This window comes from Acanthisitta chloris, unplaced genomic scaffold, assembly GCF_000695815.1.
Source record: "Acanthisitta chloris isolate BGI_N310 unplaced genomic scaffold, ASM69581v1 scaffold42231, whole genome shotgun sequence".
In the NCBI taxonomy this organism is placed as follows: Eukaryota; Metazoa; Chordata; class Aves; order Passeriformes; family Acanthisittidae; genus Acanthisitta; species Acanthisitta chloris.
The window spans coordinates 4,179-25,486 of NW_008655122.1; the positions used below are offsets into that span (position 1 = coordinate 4,179).

At 44.3% G+C, this 21,308-nt stretch overlaps 1 protein-coding gene across 1 annotated transcript in view; it reads right to left on the minus strand.

Annotated features, from left to right (window-relative positions):
* The window catches only part of CFAP61 (cilia and flagella associated protein 61), a gene marked incomplete at both ends in the record, with an annotated part of 39,581 nt that overhangs the window by 1,954 nt on the left and 16,319 nt on the right, over positions 1 to 21,308 (minus strand). The window contains 4 exons of the mRNA XM_009083775.1: positions 9,919 to 10,124; positions 11,890 to 11,981; positions 12,206 to 12,533; positions 16,364 to 16,656. Of these exons, the coding sequence (XP_009082023.1) occupies positions 9,919 to 10,124; positions 11,890 to 11,981; positions 12,206 to 12,533; positions 16,364 to 16,656 (919 nt within the window). The remainder of the gene's footprint in view (positions 1 to 9,918; positions 10,125 to 11,889; positions 11,982 to 12,205; positions 12,534 to 16,363; positions 16,657 to 21,308) is intronic.

Genomic DNA, 21,308 nt, shown 5'->3' on the forward strand with positions numbered 1-21,308 from the left:
ATGATTTTAACCTGGAGCTCAAAACCTGAAATATGTCACCCAGTTTGCAATATTTACTGCAAATAAAACACCCTTTTTGGGGGAACAGAGAATCCCTTGTCTGTATTTTCTCAACAGGCTGCCAGAAGGAGTTCCCAGTAACCAATATTCACACCCAGACCCCCTTCACTTCCCATCACCTGGAGGACTGTACCCGCCGAGGGCGATTTGGAGATTCACCTCACAGAAACAATTCACTTTCTTTGCCGTCTTTGTGCTTTCATCTATTTATCTTCTCAGTTCAAGCGACCTTTTTCAGGGGGCACATGGTGCTTTTGAGAAAGCAGCTCTACATATGGCTGCTAAAGGGAAGTTTAATAATGAAAAAAACCATTTGAAGCCAAACCAACAAGTTGACGTTCTGAGGCTCATTCTGAATTTTATTACCACTTCAGCAGCAGTCCCTCAGGGTGAGCTGTGGAAGGCTTCAAAGTATAATGCCCTTCAGCGTACATGATGGAGCTGGCACGCTCCCAGCAGAGGCTCACAGGCTCCTCTGCTATCATGAGAACGGCATCTGCCACATGTGTTTGCACCGTTTAGGCTTTCATAACCTGCCAGAGTGATCAGGCTAAATATGTACAAGATGACAATGTTTGCCAGGAGCATAACGGGTGTGCAAACTTGGTCACTTCCTAGCAGGGATCCCTGCTGGCAGCCTTTATTCCGATGGCAGCGGCTGCGGGAAGGCGTTTGTGACGGGTGGGATGGAATGGGCTCCTTTGGAAGACAATGAGCAACATCCTTTTCGTTGCTAGGAAGCTGTTCTTGCCTTTCATTGACAAACAATATTTAAAGTCTGTTCTGCCTCATTTGTGATGTGTAGCCTACATTAGATGAGAGGCAAGGAGGAAGGAAATATTTACTGGTCTCCTGTACGAAAGGCACAGAATCCTTCTCTTTGCAAGAGATATAAATAAAATGGACAGAGCTGGGCACTGCTAGAAAGGAAAAATGGAGTATGTGTACATGTGGCTGTCCATACGAGACTTGCCTGTAGTGATTCTCCATTTCATTTGCAAGAACACACCATGTTCAGAGGGGAAGGCTCTGCCCCTGTAGAAGCTGTTTCTGAAGCTGCTATGCACCTGCAGCATGTCCTGGCAGCGAGGACCTGGCACCGACCTGCTGTCTGAGTCAGGTCTGATGGCAGGGGATGGAGCACTCGGACAACCCATGAAGTGGGTTGAATCTGTTTGTTACATGTCTCTAATTAACCCTTAATACGGATCCCTTGAAATCCCTTTTGTTTCTTCCCAAAGCCATCCACAAAGTCACCTGTGCCTTGCCCTCTGTCCCACTAAGCCCAGTGGCACTCTGGTCACTGCTGTGCCCTCCAGCACCCAGTGCTGCGAGCACTTGCAGAGCAGCACAACACTTGTTTTAGTAGACAATATAAGCAGAGTCATGAATCAACTTCATCTTCTGTTAATCTGTAAGGAGTGGAGAGTCTCCTTTTCTTTCTGTAGCTTCCCAGACTTCGTACAACATTGGGAATTTTCCAGCTAGATGTCCATTTTCCTGGGTTTAGATTTCTTTTTTAAGAAGAAATGTAATGCTTGAAATCAAAAATTCTCCAGGCTGTACCAGCTACATCTGGAAGATAATACTGTGTCCATTCTCAAAATCCTCAAACCTCAGGACATGCAAAGTCATTCCCTGGCATATTTGGATCCTTTACCCCTGAATGGCTTTGGTGGATTATGGAAGCTGACTTTCCTGGTGGTGCTTTTGGCACATGATGGCAAAAGCTCCTCTGTACTGAGGCACTTGTGCTGCCAGACCCCTTAGCCCTGTGAGTCTGCCGTGGCCCAGTCAGGCAGACACAAGCTACTGCTACACAAACCCCAGGAATCAACTCAGGAGGACAAGCACAGAGGAAATTGAAGCTGCTTAGCTGACACAGGCTCAAGTGGAGCACAATTATGCCAGGAGTGTGTGTGCAGAGCAGGGAATTCCACTTCCCAGGAGCAGAGAGAGTAAAGCACTGCAGAGGAGTGGGATATGCAATGCAATTTTAATTTCCAGGTCATCCTGACAATACTTCCCAACCAAAGCTTGCAGGCTACCAAAAGTCTTTTCTCCAATGCAAACATGCAAAAAGGAACATCCCATCTTGCCAGGAAAAGAGATGATGTGTTGTTTTGGGGACAGTATGTGGATGTTTTTAAGACTCTTAATTACAAAGATGATGCCAATAAAAGATACAGACTATTTTCAGATATACCTTGGATAGCTGGACCATGAATCATAAAGTGTTAATTTAAAGACGATATAAATAAAACTACTGAGCCTTTCCTGCCAAGTATCATCTGACTAATAATTTTGAAAGAGAGCTTGTTTACGTAGGTAAAAAATGAGACCAATTTGTATAAAATACCCTAGAGCACCACCTGAAATCATTGTTCTTCAGCACAAAGGACACAACATGTGCCCTGGCCTGCAATTTCCTAACATTCACCTACAACAGCCTGGTTGTAGCAAGAAGGATCTTTGCCTCCTTGCTCTGCAGTTCTGCTCCCTGAACACCTGTTTGTTCAGGCATCTGAGTCAGTCTCTCCTGTTAGACAGACTTAGGCACAACAAACCTGTGACTCTATCGGCACAATGTCTTGCTGGAAGATGGTTTAGAATCTATGGTTTACAACCCTCTTTTTTTCTACAGCTGCAATGGCAAACCAGAGTGCAGGGCAACTGGTCTTGCAATTACTGCACCAGAAAAATGGCCACTGAATCCAGACCTGGTTGAGGACGATACTGAGGCCACTGCAGGGACCTGTTGATGTCAGGGGAGTGACACTGCCCATTGCTCCCCAGCATCTTCCCTTTGCAAACACTGGTGATCCACCATGACTGATAAATCAGCTCTCTTTGCTGCATTTTTAATATCCTGGAAATGTTACATTACAGTGCTGTACCCAGAGGCACCCTCAGAAAGCAGATCTTGGTGTTGAGATACTGCAGCCCTTTCCTGTTCTGAGTGTCCTTGGGGGAGATTCTCCATCGTTTCAGCACTGGTATTTGGTAAAGCTTAGATCCTCTACTAGATCACAGCAAGTTACGGTGTAGTTGATTCTCACTGAACTGCTCTTTCAACTTTCCAAACTCTGTGCTTTTTAAAGCTGACATAGAAGCATTGCTGTCTACTCTACGAGCATTTTATGGCTGACCCTGAAATCAGGCTTACTGCATTTTTTCACACATTGCTATTTCATGCGCAATGTACTACGGAAAACAATTAAAAGGAAATTAAACCTGACGCACAAATCATCAAATAGGCTGTGTGCTGCGGTATGATTGCTTTTCTGCAACTGTTTATGGATTCAGAGTTCAATCATTCACAATGGTTTGCATAATTGCTAATATGAATCAGCAAGGTTTGGCTGCAAATTAATGTGGTAGGATTCAGCTGATGAGCTTTTACTTACTAATTTGGACGTGGGGTTTCTTAGTAACACGGCTCTTCATCAACAAGTTAGCTGCTTCTTTAAAACTACATTAATATATAGAAATCTCCAGCCATTGGTATTGATTTGCTCTCTAAGTACAGCTGTACTAGTGCACCGTGGGGCTAGCAGTTAATTCAGGGAGCAAAAAAGCTGTTAGTGCTTTGATATCCCTTCATGTGTTACTCTTTCCTTATCCTGTCTCTCATGAAAACGACACACATTTTCCTCTAATTAGGATGCAGAGTGTACAGAGCAGCACTATCCCTCTCGGCCATGCTCACTACTTGCCACAGTTCCTTTCTGGTCTTTTTCATCCCTGCAGAAAAGAGGTCTCACTGTCTGTACAATGAACAAAAGCCTAAGGTGGAATCCCTTAAATGTCATCTCAGTGTGCTAATGGTGTGGGATCCAACAGATTCCAGACAGCAGCAGGGTACTCTAGCCCTCCTCTTAACAAACAACCACTCCTCAGTTTGGAAAGTCTGGGTTAAAACCAGCTTTTCTATGTAGCATGCACTTCATGTGTAATAATCACTGATTATCCATTCAGCCTATAAGTAACAGGTTTATCTCTTTACCTATTCCTCTTAAAAATAATAATGAAAACAGCAAGTGTTCTTCTTTTTCTGAATTTATTAGTTATGCTGTGGGATTTATTAGCACTGGGTCAATAAACAGACCAGTGTGGTGTTTCTGCTTACAGCCTCATTGAATGACACTGCTTAATAAATCACCTTCAGCCTAATGTAAACAGCACCAGGATGTGGGAACTTAACTTCAGTGGAAAAATCTAAGTGGCTACTTCAAAATAAGTATTCATACACCTATGTCCAGCAACATCTGCATGTCTCGCCTGTGTGCACTGAGACAGCCCCATGATGCAAAGTGAGGTGCAGTAAGTGCAGATGACTAAAAGCACAGTTCTGGTAAGAACTAAATCTAAACACAACATAAACACAGCCCTCAGGTCTCTGTGCTATGTGTTAGTCACACCCCTTGGATTGCTCACCACACATTAGTCTAGCAGCCTGATACACAGAGGGTTACATATCAGCAGTGCCTAATGCACAGCATCTTACTGACTTGCTGACAGCACTACACCAATCTAAACTCAGTGGATAGGTACAAGAGGAAACAGGAGAAGGGGATGGCTGAGCAATGCAACCTCTCAGAGGTGCCTTTTACAGAGAGATTGGCACAATGCTGTCACCTCTGACAAGACACTTCCCCACACCGTTCCTCCAGCGATGCTATGTTGTGTTGGGGCGCTCCCTCGCCTCACCATCAGTGTTGTTGCCACATGACTGAGATGCAACCAGCGTCTTCTGTAGGTCATGACTGACAACAAGTTCACTAATACAGCATTACAAAATCCCAGGTAAAAGCCACTCACACTTCACTTGTGAAATAAGGTCCTTAAGTATTTAAAAAACTAGTGGGTCAGATTTTTATGCATTATGTTAGATTTGCTTTTCATTAATGCCAAATGAAGACTACACGAAGCACTTCTATCTCGTATTAAAGGCATGATGCCAGTGAGCATCCATTTCGTTGCCAAGTATCAGGAGACCCCTCTAATTATCCGTTTTGTACTTAAGATGCAGCAGAGGGAGATTCCGCTGCTCCATGGACACGTTCCATAACTTGGCAACTGCCTTGCAGCTTCCTTCATCTCAGGAGAACACAAAAGGGGGTCACTGGCTTGTTACACTCCTCCTCTGTGAAGCAGTGTGGAGGACTGATGATCAGTAACAAATCTATATGTTTAAAAAGGGAAGAAAAAAAAAGGGAAGAAAAAATGTTTCAGATGCTTTCTCCCCACCCCTTTCTTTTATCTGCTGCTAGGGTAATGGAAATAACACGAAGGCTTTCCAGTGAGCAAGGGAGGGAAGGAGCATGGTGTTCAGTGCGATATACTTCAGATGAAACTACCGGAATTTGGTTTGTTTTTCCTTCTGGGAGAAGTCTTCCTTGTGGGAAAGAGCCTTGCTCTTGGGGGCTTAAATTACAATTCAGGCTTTTTGAGCGGCAGCTTAATGGGAAATGAATGGTGCCTGTCTGCTAAAGGAGGAGAAAGGAGAAGAAACTTTAAAACTATTTAGATCCATCAGATGCAGTGTTGACTGGTTTAACTATGAGAGCTGGAAGCATTGCTTCCATGAAAAAAACCCCAACAATTCCAAAGCATTTGAGGCTTTCAGTGAGATGTGAACACACTGTAACAGAGCAAGAGTATTTGACCCATGGAAAGCTTACACTGGTACATGTGTTGGTGCATTGTGCAGCCCAGCAACTGTGGCAATAGAGTCAGGTGACTCCATGCTGTCTTTTTCAGTCCCTGCTTACAGGGCTGAGACATGTACGAACCTAAAGTCTGAAGGGGCAGCAGTCAGAATACACACATCAGCCATAGCATGCCTGAGGGCACCAGCATGTTGGTCTGGAGCATCTAGGGGCTGAGGTTTTCCTCCTCCAGCATGGGACTGGGTTCAGGCAGCAGGACTGGTGGAGCCCTGTGAGCTGCTCCAGGGTAGGGTGATGGGTGCCCACTGCGCTGCTTTACCTCCTTCCCAGAGCACAGGTACTGAGGGAAGGAGGCAGAGCAGTGACTGCAATCTTTCCTTTGGTTGTGGGTCAAGTCCTGCAGCTTTTAATCATGCTGAAGTCACACTGAAATCAATCAAACTTTTCTCCAGACAAAAGGAAATGTTCTTTCTCTCATTATTCCCATTAGCCACAGCTCCAGGCACACGAGCGGAAGGGGTGACTTCGCCAAGTTTGCTGGATCTCGAGGGCCTGTTGTTAATGCTAATTTGAGAATGGCACTGGCACATTCTGGTCAGGAAATCCGGTACCATGGGGTTAACTTTCAGCTCTTACACTGAACGCAAATCAGTGAGGAAATTCACTGCTAGGTGCAGTCTCTAATTATTTAAAAGATCATTTGCATGCTACACAGAAATAAATTAGCTCCCAGGTGACAGCTGTTCTACTGTGTCCATTCCTGGAATGAGATGCCACGCTGGGAAATCTAAATGCAGACCAAAAGATTAAAACACTGCACTTCCTTGCCTCACAGGAAGGCCCTCCCCAAACCAGAGGCAAAAAGAAGGGAGGAGGGGAACAGATGTTTCAAACCATCAAGTTTACAAGCTTAACTTAACAAACCACAACATTTTCACAGTCTACATTTTCTTTTCATTAAGGGCACTTCATGTCTTGCTAGAAGATTCAGAAGGATTTTTTCAAAGCCAAAGAGAGAAATTCAGTCCTAACCTCAGGTTTGTGTTCACGCAGGATCTTTACAGACCATGTGGACTATGCCCAAAACAGTTCTGCTTTTCATCACACACATAGAGACCAGTGAATGCATTTTTCACTTCCTTGCTAAAAGCCAACCAGGCACCACTTTTTATCTACAGAAAAGTCTCAAGACAACCTTCATCTCACGAGACATGGAATCATTGAATCAACCAGGTTGGGAGAGACCTCAAAGATCATTGAGTCCAACCCTACAGTCGTTACTGGTAAACCATTTTTCAGTGTGATGGGTTTCTAATGAACAGTCTTCTTGTGGCTCGGTTTTAACACTGTTGTTGTACATTGCACACACATATATGTATGTTGTATGTAACACTGTATTGTGGGGAGGTACATGTACTGTAGCTATGATATGAGAATACACTATATTGCCAGCCTTCTTCTATTGCTCTGCCTCCTCCTAAAAGCAGCAAATTCCCATGCCAGCTCTGTTCCGTGGGGATGACAGGCAGTTTGCTTCCTCCCCTCACTGTCTCCTCTCCCTTTTCTCTCCTTTTTGCACTCTGCCTTGGCTGACAGCAAAGGGCTTCCCACCTGTTACACTTGCTGGAGAATGTGCCCTCCTCACAGGACAGACATGTGTAACAGGAACATCAAGCCTGGGATGAACAGGAATGCACGTGTGTGTGTGTGTGTGTGTGTGTGTGTGTGTGAGAGCGCCACAAGAAGCATGCAAGAGAGGATTTAAGGACAGCATATGTTAACTGCTGCACAGCAACATATGGGATTTCATCCCAGTGACCAAAGAGCAAGAAGGGAAGGAACAAACCTATCTAAAGTTAAGGTACAAAGAAGATTAAAAATGACTAGAAGCAATAAAATAACCAGATAAGAAAAACTTGGCAACTCTAAGTCAGGAATTTCGCCACAAGCTAATGAGAGGTGAGGCAAAAGATCTCAAACGACATCTCCATCTAAAAGGCTATAGAAGACAAGTCCAAAATTAGTTCACCATCACAATTTAAGGAGACCTCAAGAGATGTGATGAGGTCCTGATATACAGTGTGCCTCTGTGTGGCACACCAGTGATCCTGGCCAGACCACCGGGCACACAGGTCCCAGTGCCTGGTATGTGGGGACACAGCTCAGGATCCTGGTGAGCACAGACCAGGTAAGATACACCCAGTCTTGCAGGAGCAGGTGGCTCCCCAGTGCATCAGGTAAAGCTGCTCCTCTCACTCATACAGTGCTGACTGGCCTGACATCCTATTAACAGATCATCACCAAGGTCTTCACCTCTCCTGAGATTTTCACAATCTCTGTGGATGTTTAGAACTTGATCTGACTTGTAATCCCCTGATCAGCTTGTGCCCTGTGTAGGGATCCTATCACGATCACAAGCATAAGGGAGGCTAACACATTCTTAATTTCCCTCATCAGAAATGAGAAGAAAGTTTATGTCTCATCCAAACCTGTGTGTGCAGCTATCAGGAGTGCAGGTGAGTGAGCTGCACGAAGGTTCTTGGGCTGCGCTGACTGCCCAATGTGCAGCAACAGAGAAAGGGGACAACTGTGGGTTTGGTCAAGGTCAGGAAAATACCGCTACCTGTGCTGCAGGCAGAAAGCCCAAAGCAAGACAATTTACTCTTCCAGATGTTGACAGGTGTGAAACTTGCTGGTACATCTAACAACTGGCACTGTAACCATGTGTGGGCAAACAACCATGGCCTCAGTGTATGGTTCACAGAAAAGATGAGCTCACTGCTATGTGTACACATTGTAACACTACAAAACCCACTGTCAGTACCTTGGCACAGCCTGAATACTGAGTTTCTTCCAGTGCTCCAAATGTATGAGCTGTGACAAGGAAAGAAAATGAACTATTGTCCCAGCCCATATTGCATACACTTGTGTCATCCTCCTTCCGTTTCTACTTCACACTTAATGACAATGTGCTGCCCATGTGAACTTCTCATTAGCTGTGTCTCATTCCTCTCTTGTAAAACAAACCCAATATTTCCATAAATCAAAATCAAGCCATGTAGCAGCAAAAATTCACAAGTTTCTTCTGGACCACAGCACACCCTTTAAACAAACTTCTACCAACTGTTACCTAAATAACAATGTTTAATCAGAAAATCTTGCTACCATTTATGCCTTTTTTCCATCAGTTATATAACAAAATCAGACCCAGTGAGTTTTCAGGCACCACTATCAGCTTTGTATCACAATAAAAGTGGACCATTTTTTCCCATGCTTGGCTTTGTGTCTCTACCCAGCTGACATATGGCAATACTTCACTTCTCTCTCCATGACAGTATAGGTTCCCAAACACCATTTGTCAGGGATCTTTAAAAAGTGAACTGAAAAAAGCAATGAAAAATTCTTTCAGAGGAGACAGCACATAACCCTTGGCAAGAAGTAACCAGGCTCTTTGGTTTCTCTCACCCTTTAGGAGACCTGTCTGGGAACACCTGTCCCAAGGACTTCCCTGTGCTTGCTCAGGCACCTCAGAAACTGTCATACCTCTCTCATTGCTGCAGAGTGCTACAGTGGGATGGGTCCTGCAAGCTGTATGGGAAACCTCCACTAAACACACAGACTCCTGACACAGCCTCTAGCTATAACAGTAAGTTACAGTAACTCCCTTACACAGAGCACACAGTCTAAAGGATAAATTCACACAGTCTAAAGGATAAATTTTAGGGTTTATCTCTAGATAAAAGCAGGCAAGTTGCTGAGTGTGACTATCACCATGAGTGATTTTAAACTCTAGAAATCTTCAGCTTAAAGGTTTCATTCAAAGTGACAAAAATACTTTTAAAAGTGACTTTTCATTAATAAAAGGATTGTTCAGGTTCAGCTTAATGAGTTATGCCAGCTGAATACTCTAAGCAATAGTTATAAAAACACTGAAATGCTCTTTCAGATGAAAGATGGTCAAGTAAACCACCATTCCTCTAAAAAAATCTCAGACACACAGCTCTTTCCAGGGAGGTCTTCAGGACTTGCATTACTACTGATCATTTTGTCAAATAATGGGAAAAATATTTCAATCTCTTTGTCCACCTCTTGTTCTATGGGAAAACAGCCAGAAGACAGACCATAATAAAATAAAACTAAAGTTCTGCCAGAATGTAGTTTTTTAGCACAACATTGAGCATCTTACCTGTAAAGGTCTGTCACTTGCCCATTCCTCCAGCGATAATACAGGTCATTAAGCAGACGCTCATGCTGTTGGTACAAGCAGACATAGTTGGAGACAGGAAGGGGTTCCTTGGAGAAGCAGGTGATACTGTCCACCATACTGTATTTGTTGAAATGCATCCTGAAGTAATTCCCATTTCTTGCCTCTCCAGTTATAATCTCCATGCCCTGGAACAGAAAACACCAGGAAAGCTGTGGAGATGGATGGAACACCTGACTTGGCACACATACAGGGACAGCACAGGTTCCCAGCCCATAGTTACCACTTCTTAATATCCACAGCCCCTTTTTTAAAATCAAGAGACCATTCCTGGCACTGCAGTTTATAAGGCACTTTGCTGTGGACAGGCTTAGACACAGATTTTCTGTGTGGTTTCGACCTTGATTAACTGCCCACCCAACTGTGCAGCACTCAGCCATGCTTGCAGCACGGGCTCAGTGCCATTGCAGACACCTGAGGGGATCCAGACTGGTAGTGTGACACCCGATCCATGGGGACTTTTGACCTCCTGGAGCAGCAGCTGGAGTCAGGAGGGATGCCCTGGGGCATCCCAAACAACACTAGATGCCTCTGTTTGGGCAACTCAATTGAACTCTATTCATCCTCATGTATAACACAGAGTATCATTGCATACGCATGGCACATAGGGTTTTACTGAGGATCCCATCCTGAGGAGTGAAGAACATACCAGCAGACTTTTATTCTCTCTCCAAATTTATAACTACACATCTATATTTTTATATATGCATATGCAAACAGTCTAAGTGCAGAGTCCAAACTTATGGCATGAGGTAGAAGCTGTCTGATAGCAGGCAGAGGGGTGACACTACCATGTTAACTAGTACAGGCAAACTCCAGTGGTGCAACTCAAAAGATTTACCACATACCAATTAAGCATTTTTTGCTTTGTGTACAAGTTTTCTATTAGTCAGAGCTGTGATCTATTGAAACAGCCATCCAAAAAGGAAAGAAAATGTAACATTTGCTTCAAACCTCACATTGCAGTGAGGTTTGGGGATGATCAAATAGCTCTAAGCTATCTTTTCAAGCCGTATTCTGTTCCAGTTTTGTACACTTCTACAACCTGTTGCTAGGCTACAGGACCCTTTGGTACCTACACATATCAGCCAATACCTTTTACTAGCCTCTCTTACTTCTTCCTTAGGATATTCTTTTAGGATTTATATGAAGTTTCTGGAGTGGCTTTAAAGATGGTCCCTTTTCAGACAGCAGGTCATCACAGCTGCAGCAAAAGAATTTTAACCATATTCTAGCAATTTGAAGTGACAAAACCAGTTTTCACTCTGATAGTCCTTTCTGCTTCCCAGTAAATGCTACTTTGGGTGGCTCATCCTGGATCTGTAAAGCTGGAAAATAAGGTGAGCCAACAAATTCCTCCTCCTAAGCATGGATTTCTTTTTTAAAAACCCATTTCTTTCTATGGACCATCACTGTCCAAGTTTTAAAGTCAACACTGAAGTAGTCTTCTAAAAGCTGCTCTTTAAATAAACTGCAAGAATAGTCTCGATGCCGGAATCCCTGAGGAAAAAGGTACAATCTCTGTCTAGTGGATGGTCTTCTCTGGCTTTAAAAGACATTAATCTAGTCCTTTTCTTGTCTCACAAGTCAAGTTCTTCAGTAAGAGCAGCTTCTCCATTTTTGTATCCTGGGGTGATATGCCATGTGGCCCTTCAGAACTGCAGTAAGGAAGTTAGTCAAATAATCTTACCTGCATGTATCCCACATTTACAATATGACAGTGAATTTACATTAAAACATATATTTTCCAATAATCACAGAGATTTGGGTTTATCTAGCTTTAGGTCTCCAGCTACTCAAGATATTTTGTTACTTAGGCAAGTACCTGCACTGCCCTAAATAAGAACATCTTTCCAAACGGAGGATGAACCAAAGTTCCATTATTTAACTTACATGGTCACACAGGGCAAGTTCTACATCCAAGCAAATGGGGATTGCTGGTTTGGAAATGTGCAAGTAATTATAACCTCCAGGGAGAACACCTCCTGTCAAAAATGAAAACATGAGATTTATTAAATCATAAACAATGAAGAAAATAAAGTATTTGTTTGCCTTCCTTCTGCCATCGTTTTTTTCCACGACATAAGGACCTTTGAGGGATTTACTGCCATGAGATGGCACCTGAGGTGAGATGGACCTGCCTTTACTAGAGAACAGAAGAAATACCAACAAGGGGATGGAAGCAGGACAGAAATCTGTTGGGACATACCTTTAACTTTACACCCTTTGTACATGGGGATGAGTCTGTCTGGACCTTCTGGTGGCTCAGCGCTGGGCAGAGAGGTTGGATCAAAGAGATTCAGCATGGATGCAGCAAGCTCAAAGCCAATCTCTTTGGAGCTGAAGTTGCTGTGTGTACATTCATCTCTATAATATCTCCTGGAGAACTTTGTTAGAGGACCTGCAGCCCTGATGCTGACATCATTGGTGTGGAATTTGGCATCAATCACGAGTCTTCCATCGAAAACAAGACCAGCATCATTGATTGCCTTAAAGGTTTCATAATCCACCTCCCTGTAGGCAAAGCTAAAAAATGCCTAAAAAGAGATGCAAACAAGTGTAGATTATTATATATTAATTACTGGCTCATTTCATATATCAAAACCTACACTTTGTTCTGAATGTAATTTATTTTACAAAATGAGTATATGAAATAAAGTGTGGTTTTAAACATACAGGTAAATCCTTCTGATCCAGCATTTACAGCTACCAAAATTAAAACAAAGACAGTAGAAAGGAGAATTGTTAGACTCATCTGCTTCTGCTTATTAGACAAGTTTTATTTTCAAAAACTCCAGTGTTCACTACATCAAACAGCCCAAGGAGGCATGTGTACTTTCTGTGTTAGTATGAGCATGTAAGATTGACCCGAGCCCTTTATGGAGTTGGTTTTCTTCTTTCAAATGCTCAAGCCAACCTGAAACCCCAAGGAATAGAAAAGCACAATGTACTTTGCGTTTAGCAGGGTAACTGTGTATTACAAGTATTTCCCCAGCTGTTGTGCCTGTTTACCAACAACCTGAGTTACTTTGGCTACCAGCACAGGGATATTCAATGCAATAGAAAGATCAGAAATTAAACTTGTTCAGAGGAGACGTCATCCTCATTTCAACTACAGCAGTGGAATTTCAGCCAGTGGAAGCTGCAGAGGCCAAGAAGCTTGTGAGAAGTGCAAAAGGACCAAATATTCCCAGGAACAGGGAAGCATTCAGATTCATTACATTTGACAGCGTTAGAGATTTTGGAAAGCACATCCAAACCTCTCTACCTATTCCAGACCTGGATCATAGTTGCTTTAGGAGGCAGGCCAACCTGTAGCTCCCTAAAGCAGGGGACTGCCACTCTCTCCAAGACCAGACCCTGGGCTAGCTGGCCATCACATCCTTCCGGATCATCCAGCCAGCCCAGAAGAGGCTGTGTCTGTAAAGCAAGTACTTGGTACATTTGACAGTCAGCTGCTGAGTTTGGCAATGTCACAGCAGATACTTATTCACTATGCTTTGGTTTGTGAAACTGAAAAAAGATGGGATTTCTACTCTTGGAAAAGATGGCCTGTGCTGTCTTATGTGTCCTTAGAGTCCTGGCCCTGAGGTAGGGAATTGTCTTGGGACCAGGATCTACTGAAGCCACAAACTCTTCTTCCCCACAGGAAGATTTCATGGGCATTGAAAGAAAATCACCCTAAATCCTTAAATTCGTCCTCTAAGTCTCAAAGAAAAAAGCTAGTGATAATTCCCTCCTTTTGTTTTCTTGTGGCGCCTGCACAGTCCCTATCCTGGGGCACAAGGAAGCAGATCAGACCTCATCTCCCCCAAACTGGAGCTGAGGCAGCACTGCCGTGACAAGCAGAGCAAAGCAGGCAGTGCTGGAAGTGGCCACCAATCCATCCTACGCTCTGGGCACCGCAGTAGAACACATGTGCACTCAGCACAGCACACACCGTGGGCTGGATGCCTGAGGAGCCACTTTGAAACCCAGTGCCGTGTGGAGAGAGGTCTGTGGGGTCCTGCTGCCACCCCTGCCTTTGTCCACAAGCTCCACACAGGCTCTGTGCATGGATCAGCAGAGAGGAGCTTCCAGTCTCATTTAGAATTATCCACATCTGACATTGGGCTTGATATGGGTTTTATCTGGTTTTCTACATTGCCTAAAAGTAACTTTAAAGAAGCAAAAGCCCATCTGAAATATGGAACCAAAGATGTGCTCCCTGAGGTCAAAAGTGCCTATTCAGATGAAGAGTGCACACTGGTCATTGAGGGTTAAAAGGAGTAAGAATGACAAGGTTGACAGATGTTTTGAACATGACCATGGTCTGCAAAGGACACAGATGAAGACTGACCATCTTATCACCACAACAGTTTGTGAGCTCCATAGCCTTCACACAGGACTTTCCCTGCCACCAGTGTCCTTGGCTTATAAAACCAGTAGACGAGTTGAATCTTGCTGGCCCTCATCAAGAAGTATTCCTGTACAGGCTGAAGAACTGGTGGAAGGGTCTCAGATGAGCACATGTTCCCTTGATGCATTCATCCTGAACAGTCTGAAACATAACTGTGCCAGGACAAAGCAGCATCACTAATCTGTCCTTCCCTTAGTGCCAGCTCAAGAGAGGACACGGCTGTGACCTGGGTAAAGGTGTTACCCACTTGTATCCCCGAAGAGCTTTCCTGGTGACTAAGGGCAAGTGTCAGATGCTCACAACCTGCTGGATGAGCCAGCTGGAAGAAAAGGCACAGGAGAGGGAAGCAAAGGGAGTTGGAAATTTTAGCAACATTGGCACAGCAGAGATGCAGCAGTGGAGGAGTCATATCTACTCCTAGATAAACCAAGTGATGAACTACGCATACCTAAGAGAATTCTGACCACCTAGTAGAGCCAAAATCAGGGCCCGTGAGGACAAGGGGACCACACAGCTCCATGTCCTGCCAGCTGACAGGCAGGACAGTGTCACTGGAAGGGAGGGAAGGGGAGGGCTGCAACCTCCAGGCTGGGAGCCATCTGTCAGCCCAGGCAGGAGGGAGGGAAGTAGAGAGGGAGGAAGAGAGGCTGCTGCTTTAGGGAACCTGTTGTTTTTATCCTGCAGGACTCAACAAATTAAGCCCCCAAGAACTGCCAATCAACAGTTGATACTGGCTCAAATCCCAAAAGGCCTAGAGCTGCTGTAGTGCTGATTCCTGCACAGTCTGCTCCCTCGTGAGTGCAGCTGCCTTCCTGCTGGAGGCTGCTCTCCAGTGCCCTCTCCTCCTCTCTCAAGTGGCTGGAGGCAGATACAGGAGCCTTGCAAGAGAGCTGGACTAATTTTGGAGAGTATAAAGCCCCTGACATCGCAAGTAATTGCAGGTCTCTCATCGTAGAAGCTTGGAAAGAGACCCCGAGAGGGAAGGACCACGGCTGGAGGAAGGATAGGCATGGGGCACAGATGTGCAGGAGAAACAAACCCCGAGGCAATGGGGGTCTGAAGGAACAGTGTAGGCCACACAGGCAAGGTGGTGGGGAAAAGAGAGGGGGCTGAAGGTGAGGTGGTGAGTGGATAACAAATTGCAAGAACAAATGTCACTACTGTTATGGAGACCAAAGTCAGGAGACTGCTATGGATAAAAGTGCTGTGTGAGGTCTTCACCTCCATCAGGAAGGGCTTAGCTCTCCATATGTTAAATGAAAAGGGTTGCAGTGCAGAGGAGCCGGCAGGGACCCCGATGCCTGGGGAGCTCTCTGGGAGAGGCAGCTTGTCCTTTCCACAGTTACAACTGACTGGTTGCACAAAGGAACACAGTGGGGTGTGCGGAGGTGCTGGTGCCTCCCTACAGATGGAGGTTTTGAAGTGACTCTATCAGAAGGAAAACAGAACTATCTTGCCCTTTAGGAAAGGCTAAAACCTGTTCCCAGTCCCAGAGCAGAGCCACATCTATAAGCATGCTTACAGTTTCCATAAAAGATTGGTACTGGATATGATCAAAACTGCAGTCATTGATGCAGAGGGAGAAAAGTCTGCTTAAAATATGTTTTAATTAAGTTACATAGTATGCCTCTGTATCCTAATATTTTCTAGACAGGAGTAACTGTGCACATTTAAACAATAAAAGGATTTCTGGAATTATTTAGTAAATGAATTAAGAGTATTTGTCACTCAGCAGTGAGCAACTACTTGTATGTCAGGTGACTTAAATACATTTTAATCCAAATCAGTCAGGGCATTAACAATGTGTTTATTTGGATTTTTAAAAAAACAGTTCTTGAGACAAACCAGTGAATGTTCAGTCTCCTAGAGACAATGAGGAAATAGATAAATCAGCAAGGGACTATCTAAATTTGATGGCCTTTGTCATAAAACCAAATTGAAGGGAATACACTGAAAGCATATACTTACTGAGCACTGCAATTTAAACGGGTTTGTGCCAGTAGTGAAGGCAGCATAGGTGATCAGGTCTGGGTCATTGCCTTCACCCCATTGTGCCAGGATGCTGTCACAATGCACGGACACACCAGCCTGTGACAGTGCCTCCCACACAGCTTTTTCCAGGTTGGCGTTGTTGAGGCAAGTAACATCCAAGCTGAGCGGAGGCTGTACGAGATGGATGCGAGAACCATCGATTCCAAGAGATAAGAGGGTTTCTACCGTGGTGTAAATGTCAATTGTATTCCCATAGACAATGACGTTCCCTAAGAGGAAAAAAAAAGGGGAAAAAAATTCTAAGACATACAATGAAAACCTTATTAGTATAACTCAGATGATAATAACATGAAATTGCTCTCTTTGACCCTCTTATTTCTCTGATGCTATGAAGAAAACAATGTTACCTAGCAACAGTAGCTAAGATAATTTAGTGAAGAATCTGTACAAAACATCCCACAAAGTAGGCAAGTACTTAACACAGAAGTATGACATTCATCCTGACCTCATAATTTGAAATTATTTTGATTGAAAAGCCTCTAGGGGTAAAAAAAAAAAAAATCACCATTTTTATTTTGCTTTCCTCTCTCTCCTCAATTTTGCTCATTCAAAGGGCTGATGGAGGGGGGAGCAGACAGGAGCAAATTAAGTACATCATGCAGAAAAAAACCACCAAAGTGTGGAAAGGCCAAATTATAGAAAACAAGCCCTTGTGCCACATGGGAGGTCACCAGTGCCGCTGCTTCTTTCCACCAAAGCCTCATCTCCAGAGAATGGGGACAGCCCTGCAGATGTATCTTGTGCCTGCTGCTGTGTGCCCCCCACACTGTGTCCCACCACCATAGGCCACAGGATGAACCTGCAGGTCTCAACATAGCACGTCACACAACACCCAAACCCAAAATGCCTTGAGGATGTGCTCCAAGCCATCCAGGCTCTGTCCTTGCTCGCTGCTGGGAGGTCAGCAGGCTGGAGAAGGCAGACATCTGACCAGCTGCCACCCTTTCTGCAGAGCATCGGCACCAGTGCAGAAACCACTACTGAAACCAGCTCCATCTTCCCACCCTGGGTAATGGAGATCTGACCCAACCCACACCTCCTGCCCTTCTCTGCAGAGCTGTAATGTAGGACCCTGCATGTTCTCATGCTGAACTGGTGCCACTTCAAACAGCACAGTCAGAGCTGAGAGGGAATACATGGGGATGGGAGGGTTCTGTTGTGTTCTGTGTGAGCACAACAGGACTCTCCAGCCTAATGGCTAAGCCCTCCTGGCAATAACGGAAGCAGAGCTGGGATGCAGCGGAGCAGCTATGTGTTTTATCTCAGGAGGGTTAATATAAAACATTCCTCTGAGCAGGGATTGAAACGTGTTCCTCTCCTCCCTGTTCTCTCGGCCCCTCTGCTTGGAACAGGAACCATTTATCTGCTCTATGATCCACTAAGCTTTCAAGTAATCCAGGCAAAATGATCCAGCTGTCCTAGGAGAGGCTGGGAACATTTCTCCCAGGGGCTAAGGACCCTTCCCACGAAGGCTGAGCCCAGCTCCTGCCGATCACAGGAGGGCTGAGCCCAAGCCTGCAGGCTCCTCCATGCACCACATGCTCCGCAGCCATTCCAGGCTCTGGCTGTGAGGTTGAGGCAAAGGCAGGAACATCTCTGCCTGCCTGCCAATGTCCACATCAGCTCCTGGATGCTGAGTCTGATGGGTGTTTCAGAACACCAAGGATCTGACCTGTCTGCACAAGGATGCATCAAAAGCACGTTCCCAGTGCTTTAATGTCCCATACCTGGGCAGTGCTGCAACTAACTCGCACATTTATCTCAGCATTGGCATTTATGTCTCGCCACAAGTGACAGCATTCCCTATAACCTAAATTGTATTATTTCACAGGCTAAACTAATTTGACTGGGACCATGTTTTACTGCATGAGATACAGGGTAATACTAGACCGAGCATGCACACAGCCTCAGATCCCAAGAATATTAATGATAAAGATGTTCTACCATTCCCCTTTGACTACAAGGTTATTTTATTTGTCTCTATCAGTTTGGCTACTTGTATCTGCCAAATAAACATCTCTCTTCATAGCTGCCAGAGAAAAGAACTGCCCTATAAGTACACATACTCAAAAATAATGGAATGCATGTTTATGCAATTCACAGCAATGACCAGAGGGACAGAACAATTTTACCTGCACATGTATCAGTTTGAAAACATAAGAAGAAATAGATCTTACTACTTTCAGAAATATCATGCAGAATAGAGGAATTCTGTCCAATGTGTCCACTACTGAGCTGACTTTCCAAGCCAGAAGAGCCCATGGCTCATGCCTGCCAAGGCTGCCTGTCTGCAGGTAGTACTGGCCTCAGGAGAGGGCCAAAAGAGAAGACAGACATAAGGCTGATTATTTTTTCCCTGCTGCAGCAGCGAGGCAACCCAGCAGAACTCATGGTGAAAGAGCAGCTTTGCTTTACTCATTTTTAGTAACTCAATGTGCTGACAGTGCAGACAAGAGCCTGGTGTGCATGTGCTCACAGCCTCATGCTACATTTACACACTTTGGATTTGCAAGGAGTGAAACACATCAGGAGCTGAAGAGGATGCAGTGGCTGGGAAAAGGGGATGAGGAAGTCTTAGAGGCACAGCACAGCAAAGCCCCAGTCTGACTCCAGGGCAGGCAAGGCTGGGCTGAGGCACCTTGGCCATACAGCAGCACCAGCCCCCTCGGAGGGAAGCTCAGTTATTGCATTACATACTGGCATTTGGGGATATACAAGATCAGATTTGAGACCTACATTTCTCAAGGAAAATTAAAATTCTGTTTTATATGGTAATATTAAATACAACTGCATTAGATCAGGGAAAGCAATGCTCCTTTACTGACCTCTTGTAAATCAACAATTTACTGCTTCTGCTTATTACAATAATAGTGGCTTTTTAGTTGACAGTGGTAGTAGTCTAGGAACTACAGATATTCATTATGAACTGAAATTATGTCCACTGGACAGAGAGCAGTTCCTCAGGATGCTTTTATTATTTAACTACATGAAAATGCATCTATCTGTGAATAAACATAATAATCTTTCACGGAAAAAGCAGCCATAAATAAAGATCATTACAGTAGTTTTACCATTTATTACCTGAATGTCAGCGTCCTGCTGCAAAGCAGGCTCATTCATTTCCCACAAGTGGAAGTACAAGATTTCAGTGACCCTAGTGTGACCTGAATCTTTGCAGTCTGCAAAAGCTAAAGGAGAAGCCCAGTATGCACTAAAGCATTGGTGGCTCCAGGTGGTGATTCATGCACTGGAATTTTAATGCAAGAGTATTCCTACTTAATAAGGCAGTAAACTATGCTTAGGTAAAGAGAAAAAATAATTGCTCCATTTTGGGCCATTAAAGCAGTTTCGTTCCTTACTTTACTTCCATCCTACTTTTTATTTTCATGGAAAGTGCAGAGCTAATAGGAGATGAATTTCAATTAGTCACAATTACAGCTGTAATAGGTTCCATGCATTAGGTGGCTGGGTTCCATCAGCCAAGCCACAGCAGAGGCTGTGGGGCCAATGCTTGCCCTGCCCTAGGGCAGCCATGGGGCTGGTGCTTGCCCTGCTCCTTAGACCCAAAGACACAACAGAGCCTCATTACAAGACCCAATTTCACACTGTGACAAGGGCCAGCAGCAATAATGGAGTCAAGACTAATATGACATGAATTTAGTATTACTACTGGTAAAGGTGCACTCATGCCAGAGCAGATGAGATGCTGTGAGTGTGCTGTTTGCCCACAGAGCAACGGATCCTCCCAGTGCCTCACATCCCAGATGGCAGCTGCTCCTGAGTAGTGTCTCTGTGCAGGTGTACCAGAGCACATTCCAGGACTGGGCATGCACAGATTTACATGAAAGACTAGCAATAGCAAACAGGGAAAACGAACAACCTCATCTGTTTATGCAAAGGCAGCTGTATCAGCTAGACACCAGGTAAGGCTGTGCAGGCAGGGCTGGTCCCAGCTGGAGGACAGGTGGAACAGAGGCTCTACTGACATGCCTGAGGCCGGGAAGCTGTCTGAAAAAGCATTACCATGTTTATGGGCTCCTGTCCCGATCGTAGCAAGACCTGGAAGATGATACAGGAACTTCTCAAGAACTACCTTAAAGGACTGCCAAGCAGGTGTGAACTTTGCACTACACCAAAACACTGCCAATTCTCATCACATTCTATGAAAACAGGTAAAACACATCTTCAGGAATGTCCTGCTGTTACACTCCATCAACAGGAACTCCCCACAAAGATGGCTGTCCTGCTCTGCATTCTCCTCACACAGAGCCAGCAAGAACTGACATTGCACAAACTCACAGACTGTTTCTGTAGTCTAAAGCTGACTCGGAAGCCTGGATGATCCCAGATATTTTTAAAAGTGCACAACCTCAGTGAACAGACTAATGAATATAGGAAAGAGGCTGAGGAAACACAGGGATGGTGAACATCTGCACAAATGTCTGATTTTAAGGGCTAAAAAGAAAATACCAGGAGCTGGCAGTTCTGTGTGAAAATCTAACCGATGCAACTGAATACAACACTGACAGAGACTTCCTAATTTAGACCTATTTTCTTTGTGTTACACTGCAAACCTAGATGTTTTTCTATACAACAGAAAAACATATCCACTAATTCAATTATTATTTGATTGGCTAATTAATTACTCCAGCCAGATTTGCATTTGGGACTCATTTTGTTTTATATAATAACTGCAGATAATTAATCTATCTCAAGCCTTTCTTTCCTAGCTAAATATGCTGGGTATCAAAAATGACAACAAATTGTAAATTAATCTGGAAAACAAAGCACAGCAGATGAAAGACTTTGTTAGAATTAATCAGGCACCAATTATACCATGGAATTAAGGAAACAATATGCC